The 26927-nt window shown below is 41.7% G+C and overlaps 1 protein-coding gene across 10 annotated transcripts in view; it reads right to left on the reverse strand.

Moving 5' to 3' along the window:
* tns1a (tensin 1a) overlaps positions 1-26927 on the reverse strand; it is a 116863-nt gene that overhangs the window by 65575 nt on the left and 24361 nt on the right. For 9 of the 10 annotated variants that reach the window (XM_039792804.1, XM_039792794.1, XM_039792798.1 and 6 more), the window contains exons 3-5: positions 22066-22103; positions 3978-4016; positions 1584-1625 (exon numbers count right to left, since the gene is read on the reverse strand). In XM_039792804.1, coding sequence (XP_039648738.1) covers positions 1584-1625; positions 3978-4016; positions 22066-22103 — 119 coding nt within the window. Of the gene's footprint in view, positions 1-1583; positions 1626-3977; positions 4017-13172; positions 13605-22065; positions 22104-26927 lie in introns of those variants that run through there. The other variant, XM_039792793.1, reaches the window with a different exon arrangement.

The following is a 26927-nucleotide window of genomic DNA, read 5'->3' on the forward strand; positions in this document are numbered from 1 at the left end:
TTTAGTGCGAGCATTCCTCATAAACCCTGTTGCTTGCTGTTGCAATGAGCGCGTTGCTACTTGTGTCAACCCTTAATCCATTGTTTTGATGTTTTTGCATTTTATTAAAGAGCACGCACACAATATTACAACATCTGTTTCCTGTTGATGGTTAACAGTTAGACAAATTCCAAAATAGTATATTCTGACTATGAAGAACTGACTCCTTGTGCACTTGAAAGGTGGCCCAGGACGTTTTGTTTAATCGTGGTCAGCAGTAGCCGTAGATAGATTGGATTCACAGCTGCTTATGGCAGCCAAAACATGCACAGAAACTTCTACATTCAATTAAAAAGACATCATTCAGATGTCCTCCATTCCCTGCTTGTCAGACTCATTTTCTTCCTTTCTCTTTCTCTGTGTTGAAGTCACGGACTGAGAATTAATCTCCACGCAGACCGGTGTACACACAGACCAATCTGTGTTTATAATCTCACTGTGAATCACCGCCGCGACTCCTGCTGCCGATCTAAACATTCAGGCGGCGTCTGACGCAAACGTTGACTTATTATCGTGACTCACCAAAGAGAGAGGAGAACAAAAACGGACGCGCTGCTTTTATCTTTTGCATGAAATGTTGCTTCTGGTTTCATGAAAAGGAGCCCCCCTTTTAATCTCAAAAACATTTCAAACCAGCTAACAATGTCTTTGCCTTTTTTGACTACTTGCTTGAATGTCTTTCGGCTTTACTACCAATGGTTCTCTCCTCTCTAATTTTTCTGGAATCTTTCCTTCTTGGAAACCCACTGCCCGTGCACACACCCTTCACGGTTTAGCAATGTAAAGCTAAACATGCATGCCTAGTCTCGGTGCCAGGCCTTGGCAGCCATTTCTGGCACAGACGAGACACAATTTGCAGTAAACTGGCAGATGTCACGGCAGCTTTTTCCCATTTTGTAAGGTATGCACCCAATATTTAAATAACTTGAAAAATGTTCTTTTAGTGATATGATTTACCGTGTCTGCCTATCATATTCCATATTTCATTTCTCTCCATGTCTCCTTCTTTGCCATTAACAGATTCCAATTCACGGTTGCTTCAATTTAAAGACGGGTCATCTAAAGTTAAAGCCATGTAAACTGTGTGATACCTGAGATTAAAGGAAGTCCAACCCACAGAGCGGCAACAGGAGCTCTGATTGGCTCGCTGGTATGTATTGCATGGTGCTGAAACAGGTGGTGGGATTTGCCTGTTGGGTCAGAGCTTGACAGCCTTAAATATAATCAATTATAATAAATGTATCATGTATCAATTGATTATAATCAGACACAGAAAAAAAAGTCTATAATTATTTCAGTGCCACACTCCGGACTCCATACTGTATATTGTACAAGAAAGATCACAGCAAAGAACACAGAAAAGGACACCACTGTATGTGTGAAAGGGTAGCCACATATACATAAATGGACTGTTTTTACATGAGGATACATGAGGATTGTTATTCCAGCACTTTGCTGCATAGCAATAACAGCATTTATGAATGAACAGCTTTTAAAGCATGTCTACTCGGCATTAACACTAATAAAGAGGAGGTGTTACTCACCGGCGTATCTACATGCTTTAACGGCAGCTGAGGAGTGGGAGGCTGGAGAGAAAAGCGAGACAGACAGAGTCAGTGGGTTAGTCTTTGTTTCTTTCACACCGAGGAAGAAACAATATAGTGAGAGAAAGGATGGGAAAGAGAGAGAGAGAGAGAGAGAGAGAGAGACTATCTTTTATAGGACTCTCCCTCTCCATGTCTGGCTGTCAGTGATACACCAGACACACAGTCATTCAATTAACCTTCAACAACATACTCTCTTTCCGTCTCTTTGATCTATGTACACTTTGCCCGACATACATGCATACGATGAAGGGAGTCCTTGTCTTGGACTGCCTTGGCTCAACTTAACTAGACAATGAGGAACCATTATGGTTCTCAAAAAGAAAGACACTGTGTGGACAAACTTAATGTCCAGGGTATCATTTTGTTTCAGTGAAAACGCCCCTTTTGGAATATTTTGTTCAGTGTAAAAACTTGAATTGTTATGGCTTGAAGGTTCATTCTTGACTTGGAAATCGGAGATTGACTCAAAGTTGACTTCCAGTGCTTTCAGCAACATCCCACGAACTACTATCAACTAAATTGGTATCATCATTATAGCAAAGTCTATTCGTGAAGTTCAGCGGGGAAATTGTCCAAATGGCTTTTAGTTTTGGTGCTGGTTTTAAAAAGAAAAAATGCAAGGTGACGACGGCTGAATTTCATAGTAGGACAGGCCAAATTATCAATATGTAAAAGTAAGAAAAAAACATAAAAATAATGATAATCTGGTCAGGCTATGTGGAAGCGGAAAGAAAGTATGTGACAGAGACAGAGACAGATGCGCACAGGCACACACACACACACACACACACACACACACACACACACACACACACACACACACACACAACACACATATACATGCTTTGACAGTGATCCATGTGTTGAGGAAAATCTCTTAACTGAGTTAAGTACAGCGTCTAAGGCTGATGTGAGCTCTATAAACAAACCCGGGCACTGTTTAACAAGCTGCTGCAGTCATTTAAAAGGGCCAGCATCCAAAGTAAATAAGTGAAAAGTAGTTACTTTTGCTTGGAATGTTCCTAATTTGGTCATGTCATTGGTGGTTAATCTTGAAAATATAAAACGGGACTGACTGTGCCACTTTTTATTTGACTTCATTGACCAGACATCAGCAAAACGATCAAATTGCAATCCCCTTGCTGGTTTTCTAATCATGCCATTTGCTGAGCATGCATTCTTTGTAAAAAGTGAGTGAAAACTTTCAAGCGCATTAAAGTGAAAAGGACTAAGGCCTCAGCGATGCAGTGCGTGAATCACATTTTGTCTGTAAAGGAGCAACCCTTAGAGCAGGGGTGTCAAACTCATTTTCACTAGGAGCCACACCGGAGAAAGAGAATCACACCAGGGGCCGGACATGTAGAGTTTATTGACGTGCTTTTGTTACTGCATGTCACTTTTTTTTTTTTTACATTTTGATAGCTTTTTTCCTCATTTTTGTTGTTTTATCCGACGTTTTTGTGGCTTTGCCAGACATTTGTCACCTTTTGGTAAATGTCTTGCTTTTTCCGACATTTTTGTACGCTTTTTGTCGCATTTTTCTTGACACGGAGCCCTACAAAAGTCATCAAAAAATTCCTTCTGGGGGAATTTCTGAGTCTCAGAGTCGGCAAATCTGCCATTTTCTGTTTAAGAAACACTTTCCTGTGTTTTTGGTTTGGCGCACAACTAGGTGGGCCAAAATGTATTGTGAACCCAAATTGATATACGGGCTGGATCTAAATCTACAAGGAGCCGGATTTGGCCCGCGGGCCTTGAGTTTGACACATGTGCCTTAGAGGGAAGGAGAATAATCACTTTGACTGCAGCTCAGTATCTGTCCTCTTCTGCACTCGCTCTCATAGTATGTATAGTACATCTCACACCAAATCAGTCATTTCAGATACTTCTGAGAAGAGGGCCATCGTTTATTTTCAACACAATGCCACATTTTCACCTTTTCACAAGCTTAAAGAAACTGCTGCTCCGTGACACAGCGTCACTGTCACTCGTCATCACCGTCAAATTCCTATCACTTCTACAGCACGACAAACAGGACACAGAGGGTGTCTCTGGTGGTTATAGCTTCTGACCTTTGACCTTAAGCAACAACCTCACAGTGCGCCCTGTGTGTGGTTCTGCCACAATTCCAGGAAGCATCATTGCATTATGAGGGGGATTTCAGGTCAACAACCTCTTTAAAGATAAGTCTCATGTGTGCACAAATTCTCACACACACACACACACACACACACACACACACACACACACACACACACACACACACACACACACACACACACACACACACACACACACACACACACACACACACGCACATGTTACACTCACCAGCTCATTGTTGGTAGTTGTTTGACATGATGTGGTGACCTGTAAATGGAGAAACAGAGAAAACATGAGTACAGAAAAGCTTTAAAATCTGCAGAAGAACATTGTAATATCTGACCTTTAAAGTACAGTAGATGACAAGCAGAAATAAGGAATAATTCAAGAAAACGACAGAGAGACATAAACTCAGTAGCATCTTCTCATCTCTGCAGGACTGTGTTTTTTTTTTTTTAAAACACTACTGCAAGAATTGCATCTATTTTTGTAGAAACAGAGAGGGGGAGACGTCTCTGAGTGTTTCCTCCTGAATGCCTGAGTATTACCCAAATCGCCCGCAACAGTACAGAAATAACCACTGCCTCATAAATAAAGGCCCTTTTGACTTGTGGGAAACATGTCAGGGCCATTCCAGGCAAAATCACATTTGCCACTGAGTTCACATTAAGAGAGAATGCTTCCTGTAAAAGTCAGAAGAAAAAAAAAACGACGACTATGACACTGGTGCTGTCCTGATCTGCCCTGTGACTCAACATGCACCTTGAAGACATGTCAGACCGGGCAACACATATTGATGGGGATCAGACTCCACATCATTTTTTTGCCTTTCCAGATGGCCGTGGTGTCAGATTAGGTGATTATAGAGTCCTAAATTCTTGCTGCTACTTGGCCGAGAGACATGGCAGATACACGTTGGACACTGACCAATCATAGCTTGACTGTCAGCCGTCTTTCATGATCTGTGTGACGTCCGTAGGTGATTGAGAAAAGGGTACCATAAACTGACTTTAGTCTTCCACCTGCAATATATATATTAATATATATAAACTTGGAATTTGGATTTGTGGTGATTTTGGTTAGTTTGTGTGTTTCAAGGCTGTTTATTTCTTGATTATTCGAATAATTGCTTTGTCTATAAAATGTCAGAGAATTATGAAAAATGACGTCCTCAAGTGCCTTATTTTGTCCGAACAATCTAAAACCCAAATATGCTCAGTTTAGCATCATTCAAGACAAGCTAGAACCATCACATGTTTATGTATTTATGTATTTTGGCTCGAAAATCACTTCAGATGTTTGATCGATGAATCAAAACAGTCGCAGATGAATTCATAGTTTAAGCTCTGGTTTGTTTTACTCCCAGCAACCAGGGCTATAACTTCATAGTCCACTATCCTTGCAAATAGCACTTTGCATAAGGTATTTACAGTTTGCCAAAATAATATTTTCATTAAACAGCCTTTTAACCACATCGGGGACTGCCAGTAGTTCTTTATTGCAGTAAACCTGCGGATGTAATAACATTTCAAATGCTCCATCAGTTGATAATGACTCCCAGTTACTGCTGTTTGATTACAGCTCACTGATAAAATGCCATATACTGTAGTGACTTTTTATATTATTATGTCTAGCTGGGTGCATATTAAAGAATAGTAAAACAACGGTAGGTTCCTCAACAAAGGCAACTGGGTGGCACACCAGTACTATATAACGCAGAGTGGAGGGCCAGTGTCTGTTGCCAGGCCTTCTTAGCAACAGTATCACTTGTACCCCTAATTATACTATCATCTCAAAATGAGAGCGGTATGGATTTCCTGATGTTGCAACACTGCATGTAGCATCTTTAAATAGCAGGCCATTTCGGTACTCAAAACAGTTTGCTCATAGTATCCGTGACAGGCAAGTGTGGCTCCTTAATAGTCTGCATTACCCTGTGCACCACAAATCACTGATTACGATGCATAAACAGGCCCTCCCGGGCAAGCTGAGTGACTTCCATCTGATTGTATTTACTTTTGTGTGCATACGGATAAACACGTATGTGGGAGTGCACGGTTGAGTGAGTGCGTGCAGCGGCCACTGTCGCAACGTTGTTGTGAGTTGACGGATGTTTACGGGCGGTGAGATGAGAGCGCGCTATCAGAAGACAACAGACGCAGGCAGGAAGGAAGCCGCTGTAATTAGTTTGCTCTGGGAAAACAAAAGACTCGTTGACTTTGCAATGCTATCATCAAGCGTATCAGAATACAGTAGTCGGATAACATCGCAACGGAGTAGATCCCACCCAGTGCATGCTGATGTGCAATTTGATGGCATCAGTCCACCAGTTAGTGCTGATACGGTCATGTGCTCCACTAAAAAAAAAACATGAAGAAGCTGACCAAAGAGTGTACTGAGATATTTTAACAATTTCTATGTTGGATTAGTGGCACCTTAATAAGTTACCATGGACTGACTGATGCTTTGTTCTTTTCCTGATATACACATGCACGCTGCAATATGATTTGATACCTTAAAATCAGCCATTAGGTGCCATTTTTAATACCATCAAATATGACTTTATTAGCCAACATTTGCAAGCCTTCAGTCAAAAAACAACCTTCAAGGCAGCGTGTTGAATAGATTTGCCAAACCAATGTATGTGGCTCAACCCATCAGCGGTCAAGATGACGGGTTCATATTCAGTATTCAATAAAAGGCCAACATTAGTTGGACCTTGTCCTTGTGGGCGCACGTGTATACATGTGAGAGTAGCCATTCCTTTTTTGAGAAACACAACTTGGAGGGCATCATTTTGAATCCCTGGGTTAATAAAGTGAATGAGTTACAACTGTCGCTGCTGCAGGTGCTACAGGGAAGTGGATACAAATGAAAATAAAGGAAGAGAAAATGCAGTATCCAATGACAAGGATGAGTGCATGGCCGTGATTGTTTTTGCAAAAGAAATACGCTCAGCTGCCAGCAGGGCTGGATCCTAATATTTGACTATTTGGATACTCGTTCGTTGGTGGTAGATATTTGATTTTCAAATTTGGGATTCAAATATTCGTTTTTTTTCCCTTCAATACTGTAATAAAGTTGAGGCAGATTCAACTTTTGGAGAAACGCAACCCGACTTCTCGCTGCGGTGGCCAGTCATGTAACCGGCGGTCAGACTTGTCAGTCCGTTTCGAGGAACTGTGACATATCCGCACATTAAACGCGGAACATCACTGCCTCTATCGCTGCCTCAAGAGAGTTTTAAAACACTACGAGGGTAAAATTTTTTTTAAATAAACGAAACGCAAGCAGCGAACTGCCCAGGAGTTTCTGTAACAGCTGACTGTTTCCTGCAACAACAAAGAAAGCCCAGTCGCGCCCGTCTGTTGTTCTTTTCTCTCTTTCTCCGTGAAGTGAAGCTGCCTTCGAGCGCGGTCGGAAATGTCGAGATCTCTAAACGATCTATAAACGATCTGTGCATTGTGGTTCAACTCTCTGACGTGTAAGGGCATTTTCACATTTCTTCTTCGTAAATTCACCTTTTTAGGGTATTTGCATATAACCAATCCCCATGTGTTTCATGTTGAAATGTTCAGAACAAACTTAGCTTTCCGTATGGTGATGGACACGTGCAATTTTGTAATATCGCTTTTTGAGTAGGAGTTTCGTCAAACATCGTTTGGACGCGCCGGTGCGTCTTTCGTCTTCAGAGGATGTCACACAAATGGGCCATTTCAGTTACACTCTCGCCGCCGCACAACCCTGCGGCGATCGCTTTTTTGTCGGTCTAAACGTGCCCTGAGTCCTGCAGTCCAATACGACAGTCCTGCGATGCAAAGCCAACAGAAGATGAACTTGCTAGTACCAGAAGCCAGAAGCGAGTTGGCTTATGCTTGCTCTTTACAGTGCCTGCACTACATTCGGGCCGTGGCTGACATTTAAATATCAGTGTTGGCGGCCCCGGTGGCCCCCGGGGCCTCGTAGCGAGAGCATCTGCCTTTATTTACAGCTGACAGGAGGTGCTGTTCTGTGCGCTGTAATGTAGCCTACGCCTGCAAATGTCCTGACGATGACTCCCTCCAGTATTGATCTAAAGGTCAGAAGGGTATAGTGATGACTTTAAGTTTCAGTTGCTACTGTACGTTTACAACCAGACAAAAGCACTATTTATTGGTGAGCTCCCAAATGCTAAATTTTTTCTTTAGGAACATATTTGGGCATGTAAAAAAAAAAAAAAAAAAAATGGGTTTCAAGAAATCAGACACGTACATTGCTTGCAAATATTGTTATCATATCACATATTAAGTGAGGCAGTCACGAGACAGCCGGAGCAGCAGACAGAGAGAAAATGCAGACTTCATAATAACGCAGTCTTACATTCCGACGAGTCTCAGTTCAACTTAAAATCCTCGCCACATCACCATGCAACAGAGCGAGAGAACAACAGCTACCCTGACTTCATCCATATATGGTGGGTGCAGCTGGAAGCCAGACTAATACAGGCTTCACGTGGTTTTTTTCTCCCAAGCTCAGACGGATAAAAGCGTATGAATCTCCGAGAGGCCCTACCACACACTTCGGCATCGGGCCAGGCTAACACCTGAATTTCATCTGTCTGTAACTGTTTGTGGAACTGCACATTCTGTGCCATCTCACAAAAAAAAAAAAGAGCCTCTTTGTCTGTGTTATCTGTCTTTATCTGTGCATCTTTTCCTCAGCATATGTACCATAGCAGGGAAATGCCTTGCAACTGAACATTTTAAAACGATGAATGCTGAATGTGTTGACCTTCTCTTTGGCCTCTGAACGAGTCTCCCCAATCAATTCGCAGCCACGGGACCAGCAGACCACAAAGAGAACTCTCCCAACGTCGAGAGAAAGAGAGTCAAAGCGAGTTTAGGCTTTTAAAACAGCTTGTAGCTTATAATCTCATCGAGTCACGAGGGGCGTCTGGGAAGCCACTGAACTAGAACAAGGAGTCAAGCAAGCCACCGGTGGGGTGGGGGGGGCTCTTCGCAATTTCAACCCAGCCAAGAGGCCTCATTAGGGGGGCAAACAGGGTTGAGCTGAGGCGGGACGTTGTTGAATTAGCCGCAGCAAAGGTCAAATGTCTCAGGTGAGTCTCGACAGCTTCACGGTGCTTTCCTCTTCTGTCTTGATCCCCCCATCCCCCCCCCCTTACACAATGAGAGTGTGGATCAGAAAGAGCTTTAATGACTTCAGCAAAAGTGCTGCTGCTCAAGTACTCAAGTGGGTTTATATGGAAATGGAGAGTGCAGAATATCAAAGCGGGACTCCTGAGCCCGGTCCACTGAGTTGAATCGTTGTATAATGAGTAAACGTGCTGCAGTTCAAGCAGCATAGTGATGAACTCTTTTCTCTTCACACTTCAAACAGGCTGGAACAAGCATCCTCAGATAACCGAGGAGGAATAGGACCGGCTTGCTCAGCAACCTTTGCATTCTTCTTTTGCACCTCGTCAAACAATAATGGCAAAAGGCTTGCGCTGTCAGTGCATTTATTGTTACAGTTTTTTTGCATTTTGACACATAAAAAAGGTGAGAAAGCAAATGTTTGCCGATGGGATTGATGGGAAGTTTTTTTAATTTTTTTATTTAAACATTTATTAGAAGTGAAGATGAGGGTTTTTTTTGTCCACTTTTTGGTTCCTTTTTGATGCTCTCAAATTGGGAAAGCTGCAGTATTTCCACAGATGTATGCCCTTTTACCCCTCTGACTTAGTAATATAATAATAATCAGTCTGATCTTAGTTTATCTACTACTAACTGATGGGAGAAAGCATGTTTGCCACTGTGCATAAATCATCTCATTGGCTCCAATAAATGAGCCTGCCATTGGTCCAACCACACACAAAATTCCTCAAGCACTCCTCCTGCCCACACAAGAGCCACTGCCGCACTGATGGCAGTTTGCCTGTGAAAGTAAATTCTTCACTTTCCAAACGGGGGCCAAATAAGGACTGAAGCTCAAACAGCCCCTTTAGAGAGATTTATACATCGGCTGGGTTTCTGTTTAACTTGGAAGGCTAATAAATCCGCTGTGATGGTGAAGACCGGGTTCCTTTTCCCTCTTTGACATTTTGACATAATGTCAAGTGTGTAACGCACCATGTTCAACTGGTTGACAGTGTATCGCTGGCAAGAGTACACTTGCAATGTCAAGTGATATTGTCAGTGGCTGAATAATATCTGATGTAGAATTTAAAAAGAGAGTTAAATCAAGTTGTAGTAAAAAATAATGGCAAAATAAATGGCTCATATAGAATGCTGCCAATAAAATAGAACTGCGTGGGAAAGTTTTACCGCTAAAATGCTGTCTATCATTTATAAGACGGTCGATGATTCAATATCCTTTAAAAACAGAGAATCCACAAGGGTCTAATCTAGTGGGTGGATATCTAAATTTGGAATCAAACATTGTGAAACATGCTTTTTAGTCTGGGCTGGCCCACAAAGGTCAAATTGCTATTTCACCCAAACAGGATGGAAAAGAGCCGGTGTGTACCGATGAAGTCTAAATAATTGTTTTTGTAAAGTAGAACACACTGCCTGCCAGCTGTTTCCACTGGCGTCCATCAACAGCCAGTAGCGCAACACAAACAAGGTTTTCCCACAGCATGAAAACCATCCTGTGATGGTCGAACAAATGACAAGACCGTGACTGGACGAAAAAAAATAACAACCTTTGATTTGATTTGTTTTCTCTGCACCGTGAAAGCTGCAAAGCAACAAGTTCCCAGTCTTCTTGTGAAGAATCCCCTATCTAAATATTGAGGATACCATAAGAAGGAGAATTTTTTTTTTTTCACATGAGAACAAAATCACTACCACATGGTTAACACACCATAAATAAGCATAACAATCGGCCGAAAGGCACAGAGCATTTGCTTCTACCCTAAACGGTTCGGACAAAATATACCACAGCATACAGGAGGTTATTTACAATGAGCTACATCATAGTGGATTGCCTTCTTATTTCAAATATTTTGTCCAACAGAGGCACTGACATTATTTCACCTCGAAACCGACATGCCGATGTTGGAATGGAGGCCCAAAGGAACTTCATCAAGTGGACGCGAAAGAGGCCAAAAAAACCCATGGATCACTGAGGAAGCAGCTATTTGGTCATGGTCAAGCCACAGTGAGTGGTGAGCGGGCTCTGGCTTGGCTGCTTCACCCCTTGTACGGTTACAACCAAATCACTGCGAGCTACAGACGACAAAATACCCCATTAAACAAGAAAATGATGAATATCAGATGTGCAATTGTGGCTCACTTTGGACGCAGGTTGAAAACCTCCAAATCTGAGAGCCCGACGTGGGGTTTTATGCAATGACCGCATAACAGAAATGTTAGGTCATTTCAATCGTGGGAGAACATTTGAACATTTGGCACAGGTTTAAAACGAAATAAATGTATAAAAATCACCTGAGTGGGTTTTCTCCTCGCGGGAAACAGTTTGCAATAAAAACGTGCAATTTTGTAACACTTCAAAGGCCAAGGCTTCTATGGAAGTTAAAAAAAACAAGCATGTTTTCATCATTACTGTGCCTGACTGGTGCTGATGGGTCAGTTCCGGACAGTGTTTGTTCCTGGTTAATTAGAGTTGGCTTTCTCTCATCATACTGCTAATAGCATATTGAAGCAAAGAAAAATAAATATATACATAAAAAATACATAAAAAAATTAAAAAATAAAACATGGGCTTAAGATGCTCAAAAATATTTCTGAACGCTCTTTTGCTGCAATTGCTTCTATAAAAAGCCGCAATTTATGCACGTGTTCATCTGAAAACACTTTTTCAAATTTCCTTTGAATCTAAAGTGGCCTTTCATTGTTCTTTGCCAGCCTGTCACTTATTGACAGAAATAAGTTAGTGTGTAGGCCGAGCCTCTGCTAATTCAGCCTTGGCCTCTTGTGTGGTTGCATGTTAAATGCCATACTCCCTGGTCACTACTGCTTTTATAACACTTCCCGGCACATACTTTGGAGCTGACGCAGCTGGAGGATCTTGCCGTTTTTTTGTTTTTTTTTACAGTTTACCAGCCCCACTTTGTGTTTGTGGGCTCTTTCTCGTAAAGCTGACAGTAGAATATCTTAAACGTCAATCTGAAAAACAAATGCGATGATGCGTGACGCAGCAAAACATGTCTGCACAACCATGCGAGAGGAATTTCTATTTGGCAATCAAAGTCATCTACCTTTGAGCCTTTCAAGATGATTTTTCTGCGATTTATGGTATAAACATTTCTCTTAAGGCTGCCGAGGCTTCACTCGTCTGATGGTGTCAAAAGATGAACTGCCCTGAGGGAAGCTAGGTATGTTATTAAGGGACAGGGGAGACAGATGGAAGAGACGAATAGTTCAAGAGGGATAGATCTACAGGGAAAGCAGCCGTTCTATAAGCATCACTCTTAGAGAACATCTTCATGTTATGAGACACGAGGGAGACGTGAGTTAGGGCTCTTTCGGGCAGTTGAAGAGGGTTTCTGGGCAAGGTAGAGAAAGTGGTAGAACATTTTCCCTCGAGACTTATGACCAGTTTTGAAAAGTGTGATGCCAGGGCAAGAGCATCGGGTTCAAGGTTATGTAATAATGTCTTCAAGTGAAATTCAACAGGTGCTCAAGAAAAATGTGTCGTAGTAATATTGGCACCGTAATAAAACTGCATTCCTCCCTGTTGTTTTGACTCTTTAAGTGGGAGACAGGACATACAAGCCGCGCGACCTCTTGACCATTCATGTTTAACTGCCATCCGCGTGTTAGCTCAAGGCCAAAGGTGAGCGATCGCCATCGTCGGTCTGCATCCTCTCTCGAAGGTGTCAAGAGAGGAAAAAGTGTGAGAAGAAAAAAGCCAACGGAAGACGAAGAGAGTGCAAAGAAAGCAAAAGACATTCCCTGTGAACATTCTACTTGACCGACTGCTCTACTTTATCTCCTGTGATGCCGAAGCACACGTGGGTTACGCTGGGGGGGGAGAAAACACGTGTTCTGCCTGCTGTGTTGACCACTTGCTCCGGGTCTCCTCTCTCTACGACTCGGCCGCCACAAATCACTTCTTGTGGGGTTCGGGAGAGGCTCCTGAGCCTCAAACGGCAACCTCGAATGAACTCTGCCTGTCCCGTTCCCGTGGGAGAAGCTTTCCCACGAGTGTGTGGCAGACTTAGCCTACATCCAAAACATGCAGGGTAAAGTTTGAAATGACAACCAAAACTGTCGCGTAGCTTCAAATCTCATGCACCAACGGCCTATTTATCCACTGAAAGCTCTTCAAATTCAGCTCATTCAAGCGATGAATGAATGCAAAGAACCACACAATTAGAAAACATATTCAACAGGCAAACCATGCAAACTACAGATGGAATGAACTGGAAAAAAAAAAACACATGCATCTGAAAATGTACTCTTTCAGATGTCTTACCTTCACACCGGTGCCACTTTTTCTTATGCTCTCTCCTCTCTCCCTGGTTTCTACCTCTGCATTTTCCTTGCCTTCAGACCCCCCTCGAGGAGAGAAAGCGGGCAAGAGAGGGAGTACCAAATACAGACACTTTCCTCCTCCTCCTCCTCTTCCTCCTCCTCCTCCTCCTCCTCCTCCGCCCCTCTTGCTCAAAACAACAGCAGTAATCCCGAACGCGTGCCAGAGAGCTACCGAACTCAATTCTGTGTATATGTGCGCGCGCATGTAGATGTCTGCGCAGCCTCTGGACTGGACCAGGATACACTCTTTGTACTGCTGGCTTTGGTTTCTCCTGTCAACTGCCAAGAAATTTTGAAACACGCTTTATAAGGCCAAGAAAGTGGCTTGGGGCTCCTCATGATTCCGGTACCCAAAACGAGAGAGCAAAACCTGTCCGGGGGCAGACAGTAACTGTATCCCTCTGTATCCCTCCCTCTGCTAACCCGCTCTGTCTGTCTATTTCCCTCTCTCTCTTTCTCTCTCTCTCTCTCTGTGTCTTTCTCTCCTCCCTCCTTTACCTTATAGCCTTCTCTGTAGCTGTTGACACATGCTTGACAGAGGGAGTGAGAGGGAGAATGGGACGGAGAGAGAAAAGAATAACGTTTCTGTTCTTGTTTCTGCAGAAAATCTCTCTTAATTCAAATGTTTTTTTTTTCCATTTTAGTGTGTATGTAGCCTACATTTTATTTTAACATATTTATCCAAAGTATATACTGTACTATGATTATATTTGTATTAATTTTGCCAGGTAAACCAATAATCTAAAGCACAAAGATGTTCTTTTCAGATGAATAAAGTTCTATCTTAACTTATCTAAGAAGTATTCTGAGCATACCGCTTTACGAAGTAAGTGCTCGAAAACAGGAATAGCTATATGATTCTTAATACAGTTTAATACCAAGGAGTGCAGGTTGACATACAATCCTCTTAGGCTATTGTCAAATTTGATGTCAAACGAAAACCTTAAGAGTTGCGGAGTAAAGTTGCACAGCTGTACTTTTACCAGCAGCTACTATACAGTATCTATAAGGATGCACGTACATGCACAATTACTTCCAGAGCAAAAACCTGAGATCAACAGACTACCCCCAAATCTCTAAAAAAAAAAAAAAAAAAATACTTGGGAGGTTTATATTTGCCAGTTTTGGGGTTTTAAGCACTCGGGAGGGGGTGAACTTAGCTCTTAACCTCCAGACGAGCACTGAGGTAAATTGGGCCATCAGTCATCAGCTAGCACCCGGTTATTAGGCCGCACGAACAGTTTGTCTGCCAGCTCTATCTCCCGACTACCGCGCTGCCTCCATACCGCTGAAGGGCGTCACTATGGAGACGTGCTGTGATGGCTCTTTGATGTGACGTGACTGCGCCGGGGAAACAGACTTGCCTCTGTGAACGGCTGCTGAGGAATGGGGAGGCTTGGCTCCCGTGAATGTGTGTGTATGTATATGTGTGTGTGTGTGTATGTATATGTGTGTGTGTGTGTGTGTGTGTGTGTGTGTGTCTCATCATTTTCTCTCTCCCTGACTCTCGCTCCCTCCTGTTCTACCTTTTTCACTTTCATGCTTGGACAGTTACTCTCTTTTCCGTGCCAACATTCTTGAACGCTCCTCATCCCTGCTTCTATGCACGTCTTACTGTGTTTTTGGTCTTGCTCCATGCACTTTCTTCCTTTGGAAGATAAAGCAAATAAAAAAAAAAATAATAAATAAAAAAAAAAAAATGTGAGAACCTTAAAAGGAAGAAAAAAAAAGCCTGTAAAACAACGCTGAAAAGAAAGTGGTGGAAGCCTGTTCATGGGCAAATAGCAAACGTGACTTCTTTAACCTTTTGATGACACGTATGGTTTCACCTCTAGCTCTTTTCCTACCAAGTTTTGATGTCCACACAAACACACGTGCACATGGGTTACACATATACCCCCGAGTATTTACAGTAGGTGGTAAAATGGGGTTGCACCCGTGCCTCCTGAAATATTAAAGAGCTTCTGGGTTGCATTTTATAGAGCATGTCATTTGCCAGAGCTCTAATTAAAGGCCTCTCCCAGTTTTCACACATCCACACACATGTTAGGATGTGGATTTAAAAAGCTAGACCTTAAAACACTTGACCTCAACATTCTGCACTGGAGGAGGCCCAGCTTAGCTCAAGCCAGGCTTGGAATGTGCATGACTCAAGAGACAAACAAATGAGAAGTAAACGTCTGATTTTTCTATCAGCCTGAAGTCTGACAGAGCATCCTTCCTTCTTCTAAAATGCTTAGCTGTTTCCTTCACATCACTGCTCGTGTTATGTAAGCTGCGTGTGAGCTCAGCTTGACAGAAAGGGATTTTGGGCTACTAAAGATAAAACAGGACCATCTGAGTCTCCTTGCGGCAATAATATACCCTGGATTTTTTTTTATTTTGCATGACAAAGGAACTATTGAATCTGCTAAAAATAGACATTCAGCATGTGACTGGGTTGCCAAATCTGCTTCACAGCTTTAAGACAAGGATGTACTTTCTTAGTGCGAGGTTTGGAGAAAGCCTGTCAATTGAGGTATTAACGCAGTCATTTTTTTTCTTCAATTTTTGTAATTGTAAACTGTTATTAGTTAGTGATTAAAAAAAAAAAAAATCACCTTTGATTAAGGCGTGGGTTTTCCTTTAATTTTTAAGATAAAAAAATGGTAAAATAACCAACTGCCTTGCCCTCCCACCGGTTGACGGTAAGGAATGGAAAGATTACTATGAATGCATAAGAGGGAATTACTGGAATTGTTGGGTCTTTGTAAATTATAGAGTGTGGTCTAGACCTACTCTATCTGTGAAGTGTCTTGAGATAACTCTTGTTATGAATTGATACTATAAATAAAATTTAATTGAGATGGAAGAATAGTATGCGCAAAGAAGTAACTGCTCGCTACCTGACAGATTGAAGTATAAATGTGTCAACAGGAACATGCTCCTTTGGATTTGAATGTGTCTCACACCCTCTGTTATTTTATTCTTGGACTGCGACCGTGACTCACTTCCTCGTCCTACTGTTTCACCCCTGGTGCTGCTCCAAGATCTGTGAACATCTACCACTACAGGAAATGGAAAAGCCTGATTACGAGAGCACTTTGTTCGGCTCCAGCTGACAACAGCGATAAGTAAACAAGTCTTGAGATATTTTAAATGAACTCGCTGAACAAAAAAAAACGTGTTGAAAACACAGAGTGCTGTGACAGGCTGGCAGCAGATAGACCTGGTCTCTAAACCCTGAGAAGAATCTGGGTTAAATGTCAACAATTCCCTGCCTGGTCCAGACTGTGCCCATTGACCTTGACAGAATAAAACTGGTCCTGCATGTGTAGTATGAATTCTTTATATGCTTTATTTTTTTTAAATCCACACCTACTTTTCACACTTTTCTGTAGTAGTTTGGTAGTTTTGGTTAGCAAGCAAGCCATGACATCAACTGAACTCTCCCTTCCGTTTGTTGGTGTGCAGTGCCCAACCTAACTAGGCTCAATATGTTCCCACATTTCTAAGAACTTTTTTTTTCACTGAAAATTTGGCCCTATGTTCCCACAGCCCTATGTTCCCACATTTCTAAGATTTTTTTCAAAATTAGGCCCTATGTTCCCACATTTCTAAGATTTTTTTCAAAATTAGGCCCTATGTTCGCCTAACCCCTGACCCACACTAACACTAACCCTAACCCTTGAAGGGAAATGTAGGAACACAAGACCTAATTTTAAAAATGTTCTAGAAATGTGGAAACATAGGGCTGTGGGAACATAGGGCCTAATTTTAAGAAAAAGCTTAGAAATGTTGGAACATAGGGCCTAATTTTAAGAAAAAGCTTAGAAATGTTGGAACATAGGGCCGTGGGACCATTGGGATGTGGGAACATAGGGCTGTGGGAACAAAGGGCCTAATTTTAAGAAAAAGCTTAGAAATGTTGGAACATAGGGCCTAATTTTAAGAAAAAGCTTAGAAATGCTGGAACATAGGGCTGTGGGACCATTGGGATGTGGGAACATAGGGCTAACCAGCATTTTTCAATGCTTTAATCTCGAAACTTGAACCTTCAAGGCTAAATGAAACAGAAATATCTAAACTGCAATGTCAAATTTCCCCTCACTTGAATCTATCTTGCATGACAGAAGTACTCCAGAGTTTTCCAAACAAATGTGTCTTGCGGCTGAACGTGGAATTGCAGCAGAGACACATATGGCGCGTCAGACAGGACCACATTGCTCTCTTATAAAAAAACACAAACATGTAAACAGCATTTTATAAAATGCAGCCAAGGAACGACAAAAGCACCCTCCAACACTGTTGTTTACATGAGGAATATTCAAACTTCTTGCGCTCTCGCTCTAGTTGTCCAACCCCTTCCCATCGTTCCTCTCCGGCCCTATCTTTCCCTGCCAAAACCTCGCCTGTGACTTCCAACCCACCAGTCCATCGAACACCAAAAAACCACTGCAGCAGCATTCCATGAGGCTCCTCCAAGACATGGCAGGGATAAATCATACGGAATAATGAGGGCTTGTTTCCATGGAGGGTGAGAGAGAGCAGGAAGCTTACAGACGCTGCGCAATCCTGTCTACACAAGAAAACACACACATATACTTGCACACGCGCATTCCCCTGAAATATTGGGTGGATCTGTTTGCCTATTTTCGTTGCAATGGCGCCAAAATGGATCCCTGAATCATGACAGTGGAGTGCGTTGATCTACATGTGGCCCTGAAGGAGTTATCCCGTAAAAACAGTAGGAAACATTTATGAAATATAGGCATACATACCGTCCACAACAACTGGTTTCTGCCTTTGTGAAGTTTCAATTCTAATACAAAGTCTTGTTGGTCTAATTTATTTCACCAAAGTTCCCCAGCATGACTTAAAACACAGAATCCACAGCTTGAGTCAGGTATGAGGACCCAACACACCACACCGTCTGACAGAGAGCATCTGTCTCCAGCCCACAACTTGGGTGTCCAGCCAGAGTTTGGGCCGCAACCCAGCCACAGCACCCCTGTCCCGACAAGCCTCCACCTCACCATCGACAACCTTAACGTCTACATTTGAGGTCAACATGTCTGCCTCCTATATACGCCGCGAGACAAGAACGCATCTGTCGCCGAGGTATGCCGAGCTCCAATAACACAATAACAGACGTCCACACGGAGATGTGGTTGGAGTTGGACAGAAAGAAAAACAGAGAATGGTAGCCAGAGACGGTTAGCCGTTCTTTATCAAGGCACATTAGTGGACATCTGTCTTTTGGATGTTCTGCAAAGACATTTTCATAAGCTTTAAAAGTTAATGATCGAACCGCATGTAGTTACAGATTTTGAGATTGAGAAACACATCACTAGTCGTTCCACTGGCATCAAGATTACAGGGACTTTAAAGGTGTAATAAGTCTTGATTATTTTATTGCCCAAGTGAAATGAAAATCACACTGTTTATCCGCTTTAGAAACTCACTTTCCACGTGTTCCCTTTGGAGCAACCGGTCGCAAGACATTTATGTCCTCAAAATAATTGAGCAAATGAAAAAAGTAGCTGTGTTATTACAATATTTAGTAGGTTGACATACTAGTCCCATACTAGATATGTCTCGATGTCAATTACAGTGCAGCCACCTTGAGATGCCAGAGACTTTTACATGTTGTTGCAATTTCTTTGGTCACCAACAGAGGTCAGTAATTGCCACTTAGTGCTCTTAAGAAACATTCCACATGCAAACAAAATAGATTATGACATTTTAAAATGAGTAGAATCAAATGCACGTGCCATTTATGTGTTATCGAAGAATGTTAACTCTATGTCGAGGTTGTTAAAACTACAATACTCTAACAAACATGCATAATTATTGAAAACTATTTTAAACCATACTTTTTTTTTAAACAAAACGTATATATAATTGAATACATATATATTCATTAAGTTATTGTGGGTATAGAGCAGACACTTAATAAATTAAACATATACTGTCTCACATCATATGTTAAGAACACTTGCCTTTATAACACACTCATTAAAATCAGAACGGCCTCATTAAAATGCCATAAAAACACAGAGATGCTGCATAAAACGTAACAACACTACCATTAAAGCATTCAAACAACGGTATTTCAATGTTGCGGTCACTATACAGCATAAAAAGGGAAGTTGTGGCAGCTTGAAATAATAAACACATAAACTGAAGTAAATGCTGCGCAGCAGTTATCTTCACGTCTGGTGAACTGCAAACCGCTGGCGACAACCTCATTGTGCTTCATGACAAATTTACTATCCAAGGTCAGCGTGGAGTCAGCCGAAGAAAGCATCGCCGTCTGCCTAAATCCACACTTGTATTTGCACAGTGACTTTACTTTTCCGTACTTTTCCGGCCTGAAACAATGACCGCCACTGCCAAACTGTGTCCTGTTCATTTTTATTCGAGGGTCATTCCACTGAATAAAGCCAATACAAATGTTTAGTCCCAAGTAAACCCATTTAGGGATTAGCACATTAGCAAATACGGATTAGTGAAATCGTGCCAAAGCTCTAATTTTTAACCAAATTACCAAATTCAAAACATTTCCTTCCACAGCACTATTAGTTCTTTATGGCATGTTCTCTTCTCAGACAGACACACACACACACACACACACACACACACACACACACACACACACACACACACACACACACACACACACACACACACACACACACACACACAGGTTTGTGGCACTCTTTGTGGGGACCCGTCATTGACATAATGCATTCCCTAGCTAGCCCCTTATCCTAACCTTAACCATCACAACTAAATGCCTAACCTTAACCCTTACCCTCACCCTAACCATAACCTAATTCTAACCCTAATCCTAAAACCAAGTCTTAACCCTCAATCGGCCCTTTAGAATTGTGGGGGCTCCAGCATTTTGGCCCCACAAAGCTGTCGGGACCCCACAAGTATACTGGACTCCCGGTTGTTGGACCCCACGAATATAGTTAAACAAAACACACACACACACACACACACACACACACACACACACACACACACACACACACACAGAGCTCTTCTTCTCCTCCTTCAAACCATTTCCTGTCCAATGTCTGTCACCACCAAAATGAATGACTCATGACTCTGGCTATTCTGATTATTCCCCCGATTGCCACCACAAATGACTTTGCCTGGTTGTAGAGGTATTTGGGAGATTTTTCCTCAGATGTTTTGGGAACACACAGCTTTTGTTCCTACAGTAATATTTGGGTTGAGCAATGGTTTTGGGGATGTTTTTGGGGAAATGGGAGAGGAGGTAAGAATCGGGGCAGACTGGAGGGAAAAGAGAAGAGAACATTTCAACATTTCTCTCCACCAGTCACAACTAAAACCACTAAGAATAGCCTTTTTACGCTCCTCCCCTCCGCCCTTTTTCCTCCCTTCTCTCTGTCATTCATTCCTCCCTTCCTTCCTTTCTGATTTACTCTCCCCATGCATTCTTCCCTTTTCCATTGCAGAATGGGATCAAATGTGGGGAGGGTGACTCAAAGAGGTAGAACTGTAGAATATGTGATTCGACGCAAGGAAGCACCGACGCACGGCGTGGTTTTACTTCTTCTTCTGTTTTTAGGATTTTCTTCTCAAACAAGATTTCGTTCATGACGCGTAATTCTCCTGTGCTTTTTTTTATTTGCAAAGAAAATGTGTGAATGTGAATTATAAAATGTATTAGGTGATGCAAACGTATGGGTAGGACTAAATGGGCAAAAACAAGACATATAATAAAGGGCATATGATTCAGAAACGATGGTTTCTGAGTAATAAAACCATGAGTTTTAAGGCTTGTTAGATGCCAAACCACTGCTGAGGGGGTTTGTCCTCCTATAAGAAAGAATTTTACAACTTTGGAATTCAAAAGGTCAATTATTTTCCAACAAACTTTGACCTGCAAGTCCACCGTAACCATCTGCAGGATGCAACAAAAAAGTAAGCGGCTGCTTGAAGTCATCTGCTGGTGCGGCTTTCAATAGAAGTGAATGGGTTGGACGGAAATTTAATGTGACCGAACCTTACGGAGTTCAAGTTTTTGGGCATTTTAGGCCTTTATTTCCACAGGACAGATGAAGACATGAAATGGGAGAGAGGGAATGACATGCAGCAAAGGGCCGCAGGTCGGAAGCCGAACCCGCCGGCCTCTGCGTCGAGGAGCAAACCTCCACATGTGCGCCTGCTCTACCAACTGAGCCAACCTGGCCACAAGTCGCATAGTAATCTACCGGGAATGTGCGCTTGCAAGTGCTGTATTTAATTGACCAATGCAGTGCGTTGCTGGATAATATCACATTCAGTTGTGGCAAAAGTCGATCCAATTGCAACGTCATTGCTGAAGGAATCTGCGTTTTCTTGGTCGGATCCTTCTGCGTCTGCTACCCCGTTGTGCCAGTGCAGTGGCCTCATTAAACTGAATGAGAGTGCAGCATTTACTACAAGTCTGAAACTGCTTGTAAACAGTCTTAGCTTAACATTTGTGATTGTATATGTATGTTTCTAGGCATGCTAAGAATATGAACTCTTGTGGACTATAACAGAGTTGCTTTAAATACCAACTATTTATGTTGCTTTTGTTATATAATTTCAATAACAATAAATAAATTAAAAAAAATGTATAAGTCAGGTTTTATCTACAGCATGTTTAAATGTGTGTGTATCAGTCTGAATGTGTAGAAAACGTGTTTGCATGAATATAAGTGTGATGTTTAAATATGTATTGCATGCATGAAAGTGTTGATGGGCACACGTTTGCGTGTTGGTGTACATGAGTATGGATATCTAGTAATAACTCAGTAATAATAAAGTGTAAAAGATGTTTAGTGTCTTACCTTCACTTCACATTTTCTGTGGCAGGACAACCGGCACGCTGCAAAAAAAGAAAAAAGAAAAAAAAAATAGTTAGGTTTTGTAATTTAAACAGACAAGAGCAGGCCTGGGTGAAGAAAAAAAATAAAAATGATGTCACTAAACAGTAAAGGTACACACAATCTCCACATCGGATCAATGCACAAGTAGGGGTAAACATCCATTTTAGAAAGAAAAGAAGAACACACAGTCACTTTCGATGGAAAGTGATGTTTCTTTCTAAATAGATCAAAGAATAAAAGCAGCAGGTATGGTGCTCTTCAGCGGAATTGTAAATGCCGTGCTTTCGGCCTTTTGCTGAAGAGCAGCTGCATTTACTGCTGAATGTACTGAAGAGGAAACAAGGTCAGCTCTCATCCTCACGCTAACATGCTGTGGTGCTGCCCCCAAGTGGCCACATAAAGCAAACATCCATCCAGTCATTTCTTTGTATTTCAGTATTCCTCTTTTTGATTCACGCCTTGACGTAAGTCCTTTAGATGGAGGTGTTAAAATGGTTATATAATAAGCTATATGAAGCAGGTAAAGATGCCAAAACTACTGGATGCTTCCTAAAAGACGTTTAAGTGTGAATTGGATGAGTTAAATGTTGATCTCATTGTCAGAAACAGAGACGGAGTGAGATTATGTCGACGTCCAGGCATGCAAACGGCCATGTTTTGATGTCTGGGCAGGTACAACCCCTTGACCCCCCCACACCTGTGGGCCTTGCTGTCAACCTAGGTGGTCCCCAGGTGGTGTGAGTGTTTCTGATGTGTGAGCACAAGCGACAACGCCGTGCACAAATGTTCTGGGTGGTCTCCCGGAGAAGCGGACTGTTAGAAAAACACATTTTGGTCAATTAAGGTAAACCTGTGTAATGGTGATAAATGGATTACTTGGTGATTTTGTGTGTGAAGCGCTGATTGGTAATTATTTGGAGACGGTGAGAGTGAAAGTGAATATTTGTCCATCCAATTAGAGGGGCAGCTCTCTACTAATATTATTTCATTGCCTCATCTTCTAGGAATAACCAGCTGTCATCGCCTGTCATGTAAATGAAAAGCCTAGCCTAGATGTGATCCAAGTCATGTTTTAGAAATGCCGCATACTGTATATATGAATTTAAATGATGAACATTATAAAGTTAAGCAGAAAGAGGAGGCAGCAGTGTAAAGAAAGAAACCACTGATAAACATGTGTGCGCATGCTAGATGAATTCCAGGTTTCCAGAATAAAAGTGCATTTTTAAATTCTTAAAAGTGTACTTGATCACAGTGGAATTCTTCGCTTCCTATCTGTTTGTGCAAATAACTGCTGATGTTTCCTTATAAGTTGCCTTACATTTTCCATGCAGGCACCAGGGGCAATCATTATCATCATGTGGTTTTATACACTGCTAATGAGTACCACTTATCCACAGGAGGTACAAGTCGAGTGCTTCATCTCAGAAGAGAGCAAAGGAACACATGCAAAGACTAAGTAAATACGCTAATCCGACATGTTTGGTCCCTTTGCAGGTGATTGTGTATTAGAGTGAAGCAAACAGCAGATGTGACTGACACACGCACTGTGGCAAGCAAAGTTCAAGTGGACGCATCAGTTTCAGGAAAGTTTCAAAGGAATGGTTTTACATTTTGGGAAATACGCTCTGTCACTTTCTGGCGGATATGTTTTTTTTTTTATTGTTGCGGGCAAAAATGCTTGATTATGCGGCACGTTTTCTTAAAAAATGCGATGGAATATGCGGGATATTTATGCAATTTTATGCGATGAAATTGCAGGAACTTGCAAAAATTGCAGGAAATTGCAAAAACTGCTGTTTGATGAAAAAGAGAAAAAAAGTGATTCCCCCAGCACCCTTTCTATGATGTTCACGTCGCTGCTCTTGTGTGAAGTAAACGCAACATTTTTCAACTTTCTGCTAAGATATCTGTGGCTTTTTTGCAACAAAAACGCGGGGATTATGAAATCATGCAAGCCCCGCATATTTTGCGCGAAAATCGTCAATTTAGCGGCAAAAGTGCGGCATATTTATTTAAAAATGCGGCCCCCGCATAAATATGCGGACTTTGGCTGATTATGCGTTGAATTATGCGATTGCATAATCGCGTTTCTCTGGAGGGACTGACATATGTCGGTTGAATATGAGGTGCACAGCCAGCAGCCGGTTAGCTTAGCTTAGCAGAAAGACTTGAAACAGGAGAAAAGAGCTAGCACGGCTCTGCTTATCAGCACCTTAAAGTCTCACTAATTAACATTTGTTTAATCGGTACAAAAGCAGTAGTTTAAAAACAACAATTTGGAGCTTGGATGGGAGTTTCCTATTATCCCGGCCAACGTATTTTATATATATATATATACATCCCCTTAAACTATTTTTTTCTTACGGTGTTAAGGGCACAAACAGTAAATCAGAAGACTGTGCAGGTAACAATACAATCACAGCCAGTTAGAGCATGTACATTCTCAACATGTGCACACATCTGGTAATGTGCACAGCACATCGTCTTATTGTCACATCTTATCTCTTGGCTACAAGCCCTCTAGCAATGTGGCCGTGTTACTGGGGCGCCTAGCAACACTTCCTGGTAAATGTAAAGGGCAGATAGGATGCTCAGATGAACATGTGTCCAGGTGTTTTGCTTGTGAACATACAGTGCAGTAAAAGGTTTGCATTTAATAGCACAGAAATATATATATATATATATATATATCCATCCATCCATCCATCGTCAACCACTTATCCCGCGCACAGGGTCGTGGGGGGGCTGGAGCCAATCCCAGCATACGTCGGGCGAAAGGCGGGGTACACCCCGGACAGGTCGCCAGTCCATCGCAGGGCCACACATAGACGAACAACCACTCACTCACACATGCACACCTACGGACAATTTAGGGACACCAATAAACCTAGCCCGCATGTCTTTGGTCGGCGGAGGAAGCCGGAGTACCCGGAGAGAACCCACACAGACACGGGGAGAACATGCAAACTCCACACAGAAAGGCCGGGCCAACCGGGTACGAACCCACAACCTTCTTGCGTGGAGGCGACAGTGCTAAAACCGCACCCAACCGCGGTCCCTTTATATATATATATATATATATATAAATATATATATATATATATATATATATATATATATATATATATATATATATATATATATATATATATATATATATATATATATATATATATATATATATATATATATATATATGTTTTGCTGATTAAACCAATTTTGCACACATAAAGCTGCTGCTACAGGAGGCAGTTTTGGGCTTTTAGCTGGAGGACTTTAAGCTTTACCATTTGGCAAGGAAAGCTTATTGCAGTCCACTGTATTTTAACATAGAGGATGAATGAACAAAAGAGGGATGAAAGGGAAAGTAATTCTCCTGTGCTCCCCTCTGCACTCTCTTTCCTTTGTTTTCCATGTCTATCTCCCAATCCCCCTATACCCCAATTTCTCTCACTTATTATCCTGCCTCGCTCTACACCCCCACCCCTCTTTCCTTTTTTTCCCCCCTCTTATCTAGGCTAATGCAGCAGCAGCAGCAGCAGCAGCAGCAGCCATGCTAATTTTAACAGCAAATCCTCAGCCAAAGCCCTATACAGGCCCGCTCTGCTACCGCCGGGCTTCTGAGTGTCAACTCGGCTTCTGCTAAAGACGCAGTGTTTGTAGTTCAAAAAGGAGAGCGAGTCAAAGGGTGTGAGAGAGAAAAACAGAGAAAAAATGAGAGGCTGCCCGGGAGTCCTCCAATGTTAATTTCCCTTGGACTTTTTCTTGGAGTGACAGTAAAAACCTTCAGTTCTTCTAAAATTAGAATGGAAAACATGTGAGGAGGAAGATGGGCAGACCAGGGCTTAAAGGGAGAGAAGAAGAGGGGGAGAGAAACCAAAGCTGCAACATTAGACACATGCATGCATGCTGTACATACATACATATGCACAGTTGAGTTGGAACAACACGTACTCAGGCAAAACAATGGCGATGGATGCACAGCCAGGCAAATGTAGAACACAGCAACAGCCAGACACCATTGGGTTACACCTTACTTGAAGGTATCTACATAAGAGTGACATGACACTGTCATAAACATTATAAACAAGTCATAAACGTTTATGACATAATGCTTCTTTCAGTAAGTGTCATTCCTTTTTTTGTCATGATAAGTTATGGGTGGTTTTTTTTTTTTGTTTTTTTTTTTTTTTTTTTTTTTTTTTTTTTTTTATATTTTTTTTTAAATAAAAAATTTTTTTATTAATAAAAAAAAAAAAAAAAAAAAAAAAAAAAAAAAAAATTAGGGTTAGGGTTGGGGTTGGGGTTTGGGGGTGGTGGGGGGGTTGGGGGGGGGGGGGGGGGGGTTTTTTTATAAAAAAAACAATAAAAAAAAAAAAAAACCACCTTTTTTTTTCAAAAAAAAACCATGCCAATCTCTAGGTATGGTGAAGGGTATGTGATGATGTGGGGCTATTTTAATTCCAAAGGCCAAGGGAACTTTATCAGAACTTTATCAGGATGCATGAAATAACTGGCCTTTAAAAATAAAAATCTGCCTGCCTCTATGGGAATTTAACATAGGGGTGGACTTACTTATGCCCCCTGTATTTTAAGGAAGAACATTTATTTATTTACGATACATTATTCATTCACAAACAAAATTGGTGTCCTTAAAGGTTGGATTTTTCCTCAATTTTTTTTAATTAAGGCATTAAGATCAATTTCCAAAAGATGATTTTTGTATTCCTCTTTTTGGTCAACTTTAGCATGGGTGTCCTAATTTTTTCACATGACTGTAGGTAGATACCTTCAAGTAAAGTGTTACCCACCTTTTATTT

This window comes from Perca fluviatilis, chromosome 24 (genome assembly GCF_010015445.1).
Source record: "Perca fluviatilis chromosome 24, GENO_Pfluv_1.0, whole genome shotgun sequence".
Classification (NCBI taxonomy): domain Eukaryota; kingdom Metazoa; phylum Chordata; class Actinopteri; order Perciformes; family Percidae; genus Perca; species Perca fluviatilis.